Here is a 15083-nt window from a genome sequence, read left to right as displayed (position 1 = left end):
TTTTTAACCCTAGACAGACTCACTTATTTTTCTCATACGTGAATGACTCACTGGGGTGTTAATAACCCCAAATTTGTACCGCGTGTATAATATTTCCAGAATGTTCTTAGAAAACTTTATAATAGATAATTTTGTTTGTTGCTTAATAAGGAAGATGATAGTAGTCATCAATTTGCGATAGTAAAAAAAAACCAGTAAAAAAATTTCAAAAAACAAGAAAAAGAACCAAAAATTGGACTGAAATGACTATTTTTATAAAAAATGCTGTAGTTTTTCATAAAATTCACCGATTCTAAAATTTCCAACGGATTTTGAAAGACGAATAGACAACCTTCAAGGGCATGTAAGCGATTTTTTCGTTTCTTAAAAAAAACATATTTCTTTGAACATCTGAAGTAGAAGAAATGACGAAAAACTGTCGGATGGGAAAAATCGCAAGAAATGGAAAGTAAAACAGATTCTGTCGATTATTATTTATTTGACAGGTAGTTAAAAGTTATAAAAGTATATGGAAACAATAAAATTAACTCCACAAAAACTTTACAAAGTTTTAATCAGTTGCTGTGCAAGAACAGCAAAAATGAAATAATTGACCGAATCTTAAACAATTATATATGAAACAGGGGTAGAATTTTCCGGGGAGTGCTATAAAGTATATAATTTTTCGTTACCGATTTTTACAAAAAATCTGAAATATACTTTACTGTGGTAAATGTCGAGCGTAAATGACTCACTGGGGTGTACGATACCCCAAACGATTTTCTTTTTCGGTCATAGCTGCTGCACGGATCTAACGCACTCGTTGAATCACAGAGGTCGATTGCCGGATGACTAAACTGAATTATGGTTAGGGTCTCGGTATGAAAACTAACCTTTCTAAGACAGGGGCTCAATTTGAATTTCGCGTGGGGTCCCGTACACCCCAGTGAGTCTGTCTAGGGTTAAATGAGGGAAAAACCAAAATAACATTTGTTTCAATAATATCTTCTAATCTATTTTGTTGTCATGTTATTTCATCAATTTCACAATCATGTAACAAAAAAAGTCATAAAGTATATCAAGGGCGTCCACAGAATTTTTTCCAGGGGCCGACCAGGGGTTTAAAACTTATACACCATTTAGCAGTAATAACTTTTTTTATTAGCTAGATTTATTGCAATATCTCATTTGTCAGAAAGCAAAGGTAGGCGTTGATTAAGGATCCTGAGCTCTTTCCAACATCTTATGAGATTGTGACATCAGAGAAATAGCACGCTGAAATTCGTGCGTGCCATTTCCAAATAAAAAGTTATTTGCATAAAATAACATTTTAGATCACTTTAGCACACTTCAAAAATAGTCCAAAGTCTATCCCTTTCCTTTAACAGTTAATAAACAGCCATAAAACGAATGTAATACAATGCAGGATTTTATGCGCAGGCGCATGACTAGCTTCGTATTACATTTATTTTATGGCGGTTTATTAACTGTCAAGGGAATAAACCTAACCTAACCTTGTATTATTTTTGAAGTGGAGAGTTCCGTTTGAGCGGCCTAACGAGACGGACGTGTTAGCGCGAATCGGCACTTAACCTAGTTTGGAATATACTTAGTTGCGTAGAGGGATATAATCGGTCGATGCAATCTTGAGGTCATATTTTCGGTGTTCTTTGGGCTGGAATTTTTGGGAGGGAATAAAGAATTTTTGTGGGCTCCCCCCTCGGAGGGGGAGCGGTATACCTTTTTTTTTCTTTCTTCCCGCTGTTTAAGAGACGATTGGAGATGGAGGTCTCGGATGAAGTGAGAGAGGATATTGGGTATCAGGCCACAGATTCAGATCAATTGATCAATAATCGCGTCAAGACTGGCTTGTCGGAGAAGGACTTTGACAAAATCATCGAGGAAATTAATACCGAGAGACCGAAAGAGAAAGAAGCATGGACTGTAGTGCGGCATGGGGACCGTAGTGGTGCGAAGAGGCGAAAAACGGGAGATGCAAATAATCCGGAAGACGTAAAGAAAAATAAAAAGGAAATGTGCAATAGCAATGTGCAATGTGCATAGCGATCTTTTAGTTAATCAAGCTTCCGCGAATTCAGATGCGTTTACAGGTGCCCACGCAGTACCGGCTGATGACGCACGTGATCCAGGCATGCTCAACTCACAGGTGCCGCCTGTTATTACACGTGATATGGAGATGCGCAACACGCAGGCTACGGTGGAAAGAGAGATATACAGGGTATGCGGATCGAAATTGATTGAGAGCACAGCACCCATGGGCGAAGTAGAGAGCAATCTAAATAGATTCCCCGACGATCAGGAGGGTAAGGTATCATTGTCCCTCCGGCTCCCCCCAGAGCAAACATTAACGAGAAAAAGTAGGAATCATATTAAAATATGGATGATCCTATCTGAATTAAAGATCCGTCCAATCAATGTCGTTATGTTAAATCACTTTGCGGCTGAAGCAGAATTTGAAAAGGGATCATCGGCTAATTTTGCGCTAGAACAAATAGAGAGACTTAAGACTAAAAAGTTAACTGCTAATATAGAAAAACACCAATTTTTTTGTAAAGGTGTTATAATGGATTGGCCTTCTGCGATCCCTGATCTGTGGGCAGCTATTAGCGATAAGACAAATATAGTTAGTTTGGAACGTATGTATAGACGTAAGTGGGACGCTACAAATAGGACTGCCTCTCTTGTAGAAACAGATAACATTATTATTACTTTTAGAGATAACAAATTGAGAGACCTTAAAATATTTAATAATATGGTTGACTTGAGAGTACGACCTTATATCACGCAGGTTAGACAGTGTTATAACTGTTTTAGATACGGACACACAAAGAACGCATGTAAGAGCGAGACGAAATGTATTATATGTGGTGACAAGGCCCACGGTCAATGCTCTAAATCGGTGAGGTGTTGTAATTGCGATGGTCCTCATAGATCCACGTTTAGAGGATGTCCTATTTTTGATAAAAATAAAAAAATCAATGTTGTGAAAGCGCAAAATAATATCTCATTTTACAGAGCACGAAAAATTGTTGAAGGCGGTGACGCTTCAGTGTTGTCCAGCCAAGATAGATACGTGAATCCGGGGGCGTGGCCCACTCTACCGGAGCCCAGAGGTGGCATGATGTACTCCGCAAAAACTAAATCTAATTCCCGGAACGAGGTAGAATATTCTAAATCAAAAAATGACTACAGGGATAAACATCCCCGTGATGAGACTCAGAAGGACAATAGGAGGATAGCTCCCTCCCGCTCTTTTTATAAACAATTTAACCTTCGAGAAGAGGAAATTAACCAGAACAGGAGAGGCTTGGCGCTGGGGGCTTGTCGCAGCGGTGCAACTGTGGAAAGTGATAGCAAGGATGCTTCCTCCTACGAGGGGAGGAAAGGCATGATGTTTTCTGCGGGGATTTCGAATGCCAGAGATATTGTCGAGAGAATCCTTTTATTGTTACAAAGTTGTCCACAGGTGAAAAGCCTTTTGATTGAGGCACTCAAGCGAATGGATGTACGTGGACTATTAGAAGGGAGTTCTCAGCGACTCAGAGAGACTGTCGAGATGGAATATGAAACTCAGTTGAACAACGAGGGGGAAACTTCGTTTTCCCATTTGACGGAATAATTCAGTTTATTGTTATGGAATTGCCAGGGTTTCAGAGGCCGTAAGCAGGAGTTATCTAAGAGAGTCATGGACTACGATATAGTGGTCCTTACGGAAACAAAATGTTCGGAACGCAGTCAGGTCTATTTCCCTGGATTCAGAACTCTGAATAGTGATAACCTCTTGGGTAGCGGTGGAGTCTCAATCTCAATTCGTTCACATATGGATTTTGATGTTGTCCCCATCGTGGCTCCTCCGATTGGGTATGATATAGTCTATATTAAAACAAAGAATTTGAATCATAACTTTAATTTGGTAGCTGTTTACAGACACCCGAGAAAGGCTATTGCTAGACAGGATTTTCGGGCAGTGTTCAACTCTTTGCGGGGTATTGGAGAGGATGTTATTATTCTTGGAGATTTCAACGCGCATAATACTCTCTGGAATTGTGATTCAACCAATGAGAGTGGGGACACTCTGTTGGATATTATGAACGAAAATGATTTACTGTGTATGAACGTGGACACGAAATCACGACTAGGCTACAGTGGTCAGCGTGACTCCAACCTGGATCTCTTGTTTGGCTCTGTGAGCTTGATTGATGTGATGGAGTGCAGTCAGGAGGATGATAATTGGGGAAGCGATCATTTTCCATTGATTTTTCGAATTGATCGACAGACACAAATTTATAGAAAACTAACTAATCGGCTTTCCACCAAAAGAACGGACTGGGAGCGATATCGTGAATTAATCTCTAAGGACTTTGAAACATTTTTGGTAACGAATGCGGTTATTCTTGATTCTAATATTGATTTTTACTATAAGGCATTTATAGAAATTCTCAAGAATGGTATTGCCAGAGCTTCAGGAAGAAAAACAATAACCATGGAAAATAAGGAGCCAAATAAAAACAAGAGATCCCATAGATGGTGGGATGCGAAATGCGATGAGGTGATCGGGAATAAGAAATCTGCTCTTTCTGCTTTTAGGAAACATAAATCCGTTCACTCCTGGGTTGAATACAAAAGGTGCCGTGCGTTGGCTAAAAAGACTCTCAACGAGAAGAAGAAAGAAAATTTCAAGGAATTTTGCCAGGGAATAAACAGATTTACGGACCCTGGATATGTCTGGAGGACTATCCGTATATTTAAGAAGGCCAGGAATAACGTTACTTGGAATAAATGGCAGTCCACTGACAGAAAATCGGAAATCCTTTATCTTTACTCTCCTTTTCAAAGTCATACTCCTCCTCCCTACAACCTCCTAAGTTTCCTATTCTAATATTAAAATCACCTCCTATAATAATATCTTCTCCTTCGCATCCTTCGCATTGCTCTGTTATTTTTGCCATTATCTCTTCAACATCTTTTTTTGCTCCTACATTATATACTGTAAAAATATTTAGCCCTTTTTCCTCTTTTACTATTCTCGTTCACGCAATTCTTTCTGTAATCATTATACTTTTATAATTCTCCACTTCCGCCATCCAGCCTTTTCTAATACCTATTAGTAAACCTCCCTTCGCCCTACCCTTCCTTTTTTTCCTTACAGCGTTATTGTTTTTCCAGATGTGCGTTTCTGGCAATCTACCCTTAATTCTATTCCATCCCTTTTTCTCTAACCATGTTTCACATAACCCTATAAAATCGAAACCTAATATGTAATTCCAACAATCTTTGTCCTGCCTCTCTATACCTGCTACATTCCAAAAAATTATCTTTCGCCCATTTTCTTTCTTTATCTGCTTCACTTTTTCGTCCTCCATTCGTGTTGTTTGCCTATTGTCCTCTTGAATGCCACGACTTACTGATACTCTTCTCCTAACTTAGCAGTCCTCTGGAAATTTTCCTTTTCTATTAGCTTATTTTCTTCCTCGCTCCATATATACTTTCTACCTTGTATCTTTAGCTTCCTAAAACCTATTTTCATCCATTTTCCTTCTGTTTTCTCTTTCCATGCCCTTTCTTTTATCCGTCTTTGCACTTCTCTGTCCTCAAAAGTCAAGTCGTAATCAATGAAAATTTTCTTACTTCCCAGCTTCTTCTTCTCCTTCATGATGTTATCCTTCGCTTCCCAGCAGTCCATTTCGACTATTATTATCTCTCTTCCTACTCTGCCTGTTGACCGCATCTTCTTCACTCCCGCTTTTGCACCAAACTTTCTCTCAAGAAACGTCTCCGCTGTGTCTATTAAGTTCTTATTTTCTTTTTTATGTAGTCCTCTGTTCACTAAATTATTTTTCTTTTCTTTCCTTTCCTTCATATTTCTTTCTCTCTTCCTAACCATCTCCGCCACCTTTCCCACAATCTCCTCCATTTTGCCGCCGGTCGCCTCATCCGTTGTGTTTTCACTCCTTCGTTCGATCTTCGATAGCCTCTCTTCTAACTTATCCATCCTTTCCTCTACCTTTTCTTCTTTTTTTCTCCGACTTTCTTCTAAGACGTTCATCCTCTCTCTCATCTCTCTCATTTCGTCCCTCAGGTCCCTCATTTCGTTTCTAATCTCTCTCAAGACTGCTAATAGCGAACCGTCCTCTTCATCCTTCTTTGTTGCTGACAGAACTTTGTTCCTTCCTTTTCTCTCTTCTTACTTACAGCACCGACTCCATCCTTCGCTTTGTCCATACCTGGTGGCGTTCTCACTGTCTTGTTATCTCTCTTTAAAATTTCCATCGTACGTTGTTCGTTTTCCTCTCTTTTCCTCTTAACTTTCGCTAACTCGCATGCCGTACTGTTATCACTTGTCATAAAATCCAGTATGCTGAGCGAGCTCGATCTTTCTCTCATTCTTAATTCCTTCTTTCTAAGTCTTCTCTTTCCTCTTTTTTCTTCTTTTGGTGTGGCAAAAATTTCTTTACCCGTTTTCTCACTGCTTGAACTATCCGACACTGTAGCCGGATTCTCATCTTTATTCTTTATTGCTGCCTTCTCACTCTCGCCTGTCTCTCCCTCCATCCTGTACGTCCCTCGTGCACGCTCTCCTTCCAGCCAATCTCCTTAACCGCTACCTCTATGCCTAGACTGTTCCGTCTAGTGTCTAGTGTCGCTACCTACTCTATGCGTGACGAAAATCTCTCTCCCTTTTGGAACGCACAGCGATTTTTTCCCGCCTTCTCTCACCTAACCTCTCCCTTTCTCTAAAATATTTAGCGCTCTTTTCCTTCACTAATTAATATTTCCTTGCTGCATCTATTATCTTATCCTAAATTTAAGTTCTTCTTCCTACCTTTCTATCGGTTTAACGCCTACCTCGACTCCTATTTCCCTCTAAACTCTCGCCTAATTTACTTGCAACTCTCACACGCATGCACAACACACTCGCTCCACTAACCAAGTCCATTTATTTGAAAATTAATAATTAGTGAAAAATAATTATTAATTTTTTCAATAATAAATAAATAGTCTCAGATAAATTACTTATTAATCAGTATATATAGTATATATGCGTACATCTGGATTAATTCGAAAGCTTAGCCTTCATTTTTTGAAACATAAAATACCTTTATGCCACGACAGTAAAATGCGGAATACAAGTTACCGAAAAATAATGTTCAAAAGACGAATCTTTAAATGAATTAGCAATCTTTAAATAATTTAAAAAGATAACACGAGATGTTAAATAAAATTCGCCATTTAACAATAACTTCTAAAGTAACAAGTTTAATCTACGGTGACCTAAATTTAAATGTGAAAAGAAATTAAATTGTTTTAATTTCTTTTCACATTTAAATTTAGTTTAATTTGAGTTCTCAAATCGTCCCCAATCAGAAATAGATATTAGTCACGTAGAAACAAATTTCCTAATTCGTCTGAGTAATTCGATACAAATGTTCTAGTTTAAATTTGACACTACTTTGTAAAATGTTAAGTTATTGTTTTCTCTACTCTACGATCAATATAGCAATCTTTATAAATTTCTTTCTTTCTAAATATAAATATTTTACACAATCGGAAAACTATTTTACAACGTGAGTAAAGTGACAAAGTCAAAAAGCGAAATAACCAATTTTGACACGATTAAAGGGGATTATCAATGGCGATTGTATTAAACTCTAGTCTATACTGACTAAAAATCGCGGATTATGCGTGAATATTGTAGAGTTTCTTGATAAGTCTTATGTACAGATGGATTCAAGTGTTTCTGGCTTCATTTTGTCCCATGCTACTTGTTCAGCATGTCCGTTCGTTACCAGTTCTTCAGTAAGAAAAATTAGCTTAAACAAAATTAATTAATTTCAATTAATTTGCGCATCTTCAAAGAGATTTTTAAAGATTGGATAATAATAACTACTTATCTCATAATTTTGTATCATAAAATAAATATTTGCATAAATATTAGTTTGAATGCGACCTTCAATCTTGAGCTTGAGCAGCAACTCCCTTTGAGGAACAATTTTGTACCACATTGTAAGCTTCTGTCGACCATTTACCTGCAAAGGAGTAACATCAAAGTATAATTACATATCTAAAGATAAATAATTTTGAATAGAGAAGTATAATCTGGAATAATAGTACATATAACGTCAATGTATAGTTACCGTTCTTTGACTGTGTTGTGTGGCGAAAGTCACCGCTCCCTAATTGCGACACCTAGCTGTCAGCGTTACTTCTGGATCTTGCCAAACTCACCTGAGGTGGCATTCAGGGTTTTGCAAGTGGCTTCCAGGGCACTCACCCGGAAGCAAAAGCGCTGACAGCTAAGCAGCCGCCGAGTGCCCCGTATCAGCGACACCGGAGAGGCCTCGACCTACCGCACGGACTCGCCAGCCCGAGGCAGCGCCACAGGGACGCACTGAGCCAGCGAAGCAGCGCAGCAGGGACACAGCGGAGCAGAGACGACCCAAAGCAGCGGAGCGGCCCTGCAGGACTCCGACACAGCATTGCAGAAAGCGGACACCATGCGCTGCGCGGCGGTACTTTAAGTCCGAAACACTGTAAGCCGACCACGGCACGCGCCGAGCATAGAAATAGCAAGCGTCCCCCGCGATCGAACGCCGAGAATTAATTTCGCGTTCACAGGAAATACAACCGCGAACGCCGAAAGAAATTTCGCGATTACAAGGTATACAAGCGTGAGCGCCGATAGATGTCGGACGACTTACCCCGGCATCCCCCTATCAGCAACGCGTCCTTCGTGTTGAGCGAGCGCGCGCAGCAAGCAATAGAAAATAGCATCCGTAACCGTTTTTGCGCCGCACGACGTACAGACCACGATTCTTTAGACCGCGTACGACAAAACTTAGACGCGCAACTCGCCGACGACGATAGCACGCCAGTGCTCGAGTTACATCCCAACGTCATTGTAGAACGCGAATTCGAATTTCTAGATGCAAGTCTCTGTAACGCGAACGAAAACCCGCGAGATAATACAGCGAACCAAAGCGGTGACGAAAACAGTAACGCACACAGATTGCCTCCGACCGACGGTGACGTACGATCGGACACCTCGGCCGATACTCAGAGCGAGAACGCAGGGAGAGGAGAATTCTCCCTGACATCATACGAAAGCGATATATTCGACCCCGCGGAAGAGGATTATACCCCCTGGGGCGACAAAATGAGCCAGCAACGAGCTGCCGCGACCATTGCACCGCGTGAAGACATATCCCCTGCGCAAATTAGCGCCAAAATAGAGCGGCTCAGCCCGCGGAAAATGGGCAACCGTCCGAAGCCAACCAAAGTCGAGCCCCCGAGCCGACGCAAGTAAGCCCAGGAGCAATAAGCTCCGTGCTCAACGACGTACTACGCATGATGCGCGACATGCAGGAACGCATGGACGGCACAGAGACCGCAGAGTTCGAGCGCTCTGTAGAAGTCCTGCGCGCTATCCGCGAGATGCAGAAACGCGTGAGTCGACTAGAATCCGCCACTTACGATCACTCTGACGCGCGAGAGCGACGCGTACGCAGCCAGGGCCCGCTGGACGTGACCTACGGGCGGACGCAAAACGACGTCCGTAGTCAGCCAGGGCACCACATCGGATTCCTTAGCCTAAAGAAAGCCCGTAACATGATTCCCGAAATGAACGGAGAATCTAGAGAGCGCGTCCGCGAATTTATAAGTGCAAGCACGTACGCCATGAAGAATATACAGCCCGCAGATGAAACCATGCTCTTAGAAGCAATACTGTGCACTAAATTCAAAGGCAAAGCCATGACCGACTTCGACACGCGCGACATTCGCGATTTCGAGCAGTTAAAACGCGAACTCAAAACGGAATATCTCGGAAAGCGCGGCATGACCCATCTGTAGCTAGAATTCAACTCCCTTAAACAAAAGGCGGGAGAAAGCGCGCAGGAATTCGGGCGTTGAGTCGAAAAATTAGCGAGAGAACTGTACGAGGTCATGGAGGAAGGCCAAGGGCATTCGCGAGAACAGCAAAAAGCGATTCTTGACAGCATTAAGACTCAAGCCCTGCAGAATTTTCAAATCGGGCTGCACGACGATATCAAGATGCTGGTCCGAGCACAACGATATCAAAACCTACAGGAGGCAATAACCGGCGCCACCGCCGAGGAAAAAGTTAGAGGCCCTTCCCCGCGGAACGGACAGACGACAAACAGAAATAAGCTTAGCACGGAAAACGCGCGATATCCGGGGAACAAGGCGATACAGTGCCACAAATGTGGAGAAACAGGCCATTACGGACGAGATTGCCGTACGAGCCGACATGCGAATAGATTTTCGTTGCCGAAACCGGACAAGCCCGGCGGAATAAATACGCTCGAGTGCACCTATTGCAAAAGGACCGGGCATAAGCGAGAAGAGTGTTGGTCGCTGAACGGACGACCCAACACGGAACGATCAAGCCGATTGAAAACGGACGCCCCCAAAAAGGCGCCAGTAAATGATTTAAAGGTAAAGAAAAAAAATCGCGAGAAACAAGCGATGAATCTTCCTCCAGTAGCGGCAGCGAAGAAGACGAGAGACCAAAGAAGAATAAGGCACAAGCCGCCGAGAAGTATCAAGTGTCGCAGATAACGGGGAAACGTAACATACATACCTTAAACCTGATAACACTGCCGATTCAAGAGGCCAAGAAAGGCAAGACTTTCTTATTAGACTCAGGAGCGATCCTAACGCTAATCAAAGTATGAAATTTAAAAGGCGGTATTATGGTACGAGAAAAACGCCTAACATTGACTGGAGTGACGGGACACAAGATCCACACTCTCGGAAAGATAAAAGCAACCGTAAATCTGGGAAGCCAGAAAATACGCCATACTATGTACGTAGTAGAGGATGATTTCCCGATCGATTATGAGGGAATACTGGAGAATGATTTCCTCACAAAGCGCAAAGCCGTTATCTCACACGCCACAAAGCAGGTACACATCGGAAGAATTACATTTAAACTCCGACCATATAAGAAGGAAAACTCACCACCCCGCAGCAGAGTAGGCATCACAAAAGAACCTACACCAAGAGTATTCGTCGGACACTGTTTGGTGGAGCCGACATATTTTGAATGCACGATAAGCATGTCAAACGGCGTGAAAAAATTAGTAGAGGCACCCACCACGCGCGTAACTCTAAAAAAGAAGTCGGTAAGCGACACGACTGACATACTCACGTTACACGTGACCGAAAAACGCGAATCTATTTCAACGCGACGCAAAAGATTACGCGAGCGATTACAGACCGAGCAAGTGAACGCGGCGACGGACGCATCAGATTTCGTCACCGGAGCCGTACGTTCTCAGGGGCCGGTAGGCGAAATTCGACCGAACATTACGCCAGCAGAAAATTGGGCAAGGCAAAACAACCATTCGACAAAAAGAGTAGTAACAAGGACACGTTCATTAAAAATAGCATTTACCAAGACGTCACTCGCGACAAACGACACAACGACAAACGACACAACTGTCACAAAACGAGTGCAGCAACGGGCGTCGAAACTAGCGCGCCGCGAAGAGATAGACGAACATTTGCTAGCGATAACCGCGATCACAATCAAGTTAATAAGCGACGTAGAAGACATCCTAGCATACTTTACTTACTCTAAGAATTATATTATAATCGTACGACTACTCCCGATCGAAAATATTGTAGCGGAATTAAAAGAAGCAACGGCCAACCTATCCCAAGGATCACATTTCCCTTTTAAAATACAAATTGACAATTGGAACACCATTCAAAACTATGTGAAAATAAATGCATATTATGATAATCCTAACGTATCCCAACTACGAAATTGTACGCAGAACACCCCTTCCGGTGTACGATAATATATGTAATATATCCCGTGGGCTCCGTGTCCATAGTTGTCATTATAAAAGGAATTGTGGTGACAATCATGTGTAAATAAAGAAAAGAACAAGGAAAAACACGCCACGCAACTTCCGCAAACAACTAGAAAAATAAGCAGTAATATGATGTAACTTCCATAAAGAAAGAAAGCAATAACGAAAACTTCATGCCTCAGTTTTCTTTTTCCACGGGGGGAGGGATGTTGTGTGGCGAAAGTCACCGCTCCCTAATTGCGACACCTAGCTGTCAGCGTTACTTCCGGATCTTGCCAAACTCACCTGAGGTGGCATTCCGGGTTTTGCAAGTGGCTTCCAAAGCACTCACCCGGAAGCAAAAGCGCTGACAGCTAAGTCAGCATCGCGAAAGCTAATGCGCAAGTGATAAAAGCCCGCCCTTCCGAGAAGCGGCGGGCAGCCTAGACCGAAAGGCTATATCGCGCACGACCGAACGTAATCTACTCTACTGTGAACGCCCGCAAGTCAGGGCAGTGAAATAAGAACATATCTGTATCAGTGTACAGTCAAGTTTATTAAACGCTATTTTAACAAAAGTCTGGCAACGTCTTTCTCCCTCCTCCCGGCGGATCCTAAAGAACCCCGTGCCGATCCTGCGATCCAAGGTACGGCACAACAGCTGAATATTTGCTAAAAAGATTTTGATGGCTTGGAAGGGTAGGCTCAAATAATTATATATATCAATGGCTTAAATTACGAATTACTAAACTGCCAGTAACCACCGTGATCGAGTAATCGTATTACGCTTCTCTCTCCCGATGGATCTGCACGTTCAATGCATCCTCTAATCCATTTGTCGCTCCAATATACAGCTACGTAATCAGGGCGGCGGTGTGGTCTAGTGGTAAAGCGCCAGACTCGTAATCTGAGGAACCAGGTTCGAGTACACTAGAGCCATGAATTATGGAAAAGTTTTTTTTCCGAAAAAACCTCGCTTCTCCGTACAAGATGCGGAGAAAACTGGGCTCTGTCTTTTGGAAGAGACGTTAAACCGTTGGTCCAAAGGAGAAAACAGTAAGGTAGTGGTTGAATTGGAGGTTAGGATTGGGTACGTCCCTTCAAAACGCCCTTTAAGGCCCCTTGGGGGATATAAAGTAAAATTCTTTATTTTTACAGCCACGTAATCATCCTCTACAAAGTAAAAATGTATTGTATAATCAGAATATCCTGATTTCTTTTTTGTTCAACGTGTTAAGATTATATCACTTACTGTTCAATACATCTGGAACTGGCAGCAATTCATTGTTATACCAACCAATACATCAAGCTGTTTTCCAAATTTTGTAAAAGGAGAAATGATAAATGAATCGGAAGCTGAACGAAGAGCCAATTTGGCTTGACAGTGTAAGAAATATTAATGTCATTATTAACACTCTCAACCAGGGACAGGGGCCGTTGAATCAGGACATTATACACAACAACTTCTTCGATCACCTCGGCTATTGTCGCGATATATATATGTGGACCTCGTCATCGGCAACCTGGGACACCTAGACATTGAATTCAAGGTATTGATACACGTAGACACCGAAAACCACGGAGCTCACTATCTAGACATCGTCATCGGCAACCTGGGACACCTAGACATCGCATTCAACGTATTATTACACCTGGACACCGAAAACTACAAAGCGCACTATGTGGACCTCGTCATCGGCAACCTGGGATACCTAGACATCGAATTCAACGTACGATTACACCTGGACACCGAAAACTATGAAGCGCATTATCTGGATCCCGTCATCGGCAACCCGGGACACGTGGACATCGAATTCAAGGTATTAATACACGTAGACACCAAAACTACGGAGCGCACTATGTGGACCTTGTCATCGGCAACCTGGGACACCTAGACATCAAATTCAACGTACGATTACACCTGGACACCGAAAATTATAAAGCGCACTATCTGTACCTCGTCATCGGCAACCTGGGATACCTAGACATCGAATTCAAGCTTGATTCATAAGAATCGACTTAAAAATTCCCTAGCGGCACTTTCTGCCAAGCGTAGAGAACCTTCCTTTCCGGCAGCGGTGGTAATACGATGTAATAAGAATACGAAATATCTCCAGATAAACATGAAGCAATTGACTCAATATATATTTTATATATACCTAATTTACCTAAATAGAAATCTTCCTCCTGACCGATAAGTCTATCGACCTAATTTCGAAATACGCGCGCGATATCGAAACTGGCGATACCTGCGCCACTAGCGTCGAAAAAGTGAAAGTGACATTTCTCCAATAATCATAATAATATTGAGACGTCGGCGTTAGGAGAAATATCTTAAAATAAAATTTTTCACATTTTGACTTTACGTCGCAATATCTCCGCTCGTAGGGCACGTAGAGGAATATTATGAGAGAAACCCCTCCCTAATTGGACCCCAAGCTATCGATCAAGCCTACTTAGAACTTGATCCGTTCACTCGTTATCAAGATCTCAATATCTCGGGTACTCGCAACCCGTCGCGTCGCGTAAAAGAGTCACGGTCGGTCTCGCTCCGCGTGTACTTGGCACGAGACACTACCGTGTCTCATCTTGATTCACGCCAAACCGCATATATAACATCGTGTTACTTTTACATTTAGGAAAATTATTTTATATTAACTCAATAGGCGTTAAACTTGCATACATGAGTAAATCTCGCGTTTTATGTAAAATAAGAAACCGGTAATCTAACCTATACTACGTTTACGCGAGCGTTACTTAATTCTGTAGTAACTTACGAACGATACGATAATTCCTCCGCATAAACGGGAGATTTTATAGTAACTACGATGATATCGTTCGTATAAGTTACTACAGAAGTAATACTCACGTAAACGTAAACTACTATAATTCCTGTCACATGCACTTAGTCGCGTAAAAGAGTCACAGTGCGGTCTCGCTTCGCGTCGTATAATAACAGGATAATTACATGTAAATAAATAAAACAATTACCTTGACAGAAAAAATATTAATCGTCGCGTCGCGTAAAGAGTAATCACGGTCGGTATTGCTCCGCGCGTACTTGACGCGAGACCGGCGAGACACTACCGTGTTAGGTTAATGACTGTGATGTGACAGCGCGCTAAACGCACTGTCTGCACTGCACTGCACTGCACTGCACTGCAACGCTGCCAGCCGCCTGCAGTGTCGAAAAAGTAAAAGTGACATTTCCCCCTTTTATATATATATATATATATATATATATATATATATATATATATATAT

General features: G+C 42.0%; 1 protein-coding gene across 5 annotated transcripts; it reads left to right on the top strand.

Annotated features, from left to right (window-relative positions):
- Positions 1 to 658: 658 nt before the first annotated feature.
- Positions 659 to 4963, top strand: LOC112463644. Of its 5 annotated transcripts, XM_025030144.1 has the most exons (4): positions 659 to 2357; positions 2815 to 2899; positions 3016 to 3113; positions 3193 to 4385. In XM_025030144.1, exons 1-4 carry the CDS (start codon positions 2027 to 2029, stop codon positions 3237 to 3239), a joined length of 561 nt encoding a protein of 186 aa, XP_024885912.1. In that variant the 5' UTR covers positions 659 to 2026; the 3' UTR covers positions 3240 to 4385. The 5 variants fall into 5 exon arrangements, 4 of the variants coding, with proteins under 4 accessions (XP_024885912.1, XP_024885910.1, XP_024885909.1 ...); XR_003041816.1 differs by adding an exon at positions 4588 to 4815 and having other exon boundaries at positions 659 to 3113; positions 3193 to 4375; XM_025030142.1 differs by having other exon boundaries at positions 2815 to 3113; positions 3193 to 4963.
- The last annotated feature ends 10120 nt before the right edge of the window (positions 4964 to 15083 follow it).

This window comes from Temnothorax curvispinosus, unplaced genomic scaffold, assembly GCF_003070985.1.
Source record: "Temnothorax curvispinosus isolate PA1 unplaced genomic scaffold, ASM307098v1 QBEX01013498.1, whole genome shotgun sequence".
NCBI classification, from domain to species: Eukaryota; Metazoa; Arthropoda; class Insecta; order Hymenoptera; family Formicidae; genus Temnothorax; species Temnothorax curvispinosus.
Note: the sequence above shows the minus strand (reverse complement) of the source record. Positions and strands in the feature narration are given on the sequence as shown.

Excerpts from the sequence above, each read along its gene's own strand:
- LOC112463644 (XM_025030142.1), top strand. The coding sequence starts at position 3,686 with ATGGACTACGATATAGTGGTCCTTACGGAAACAAAATGTTCGGAACGC.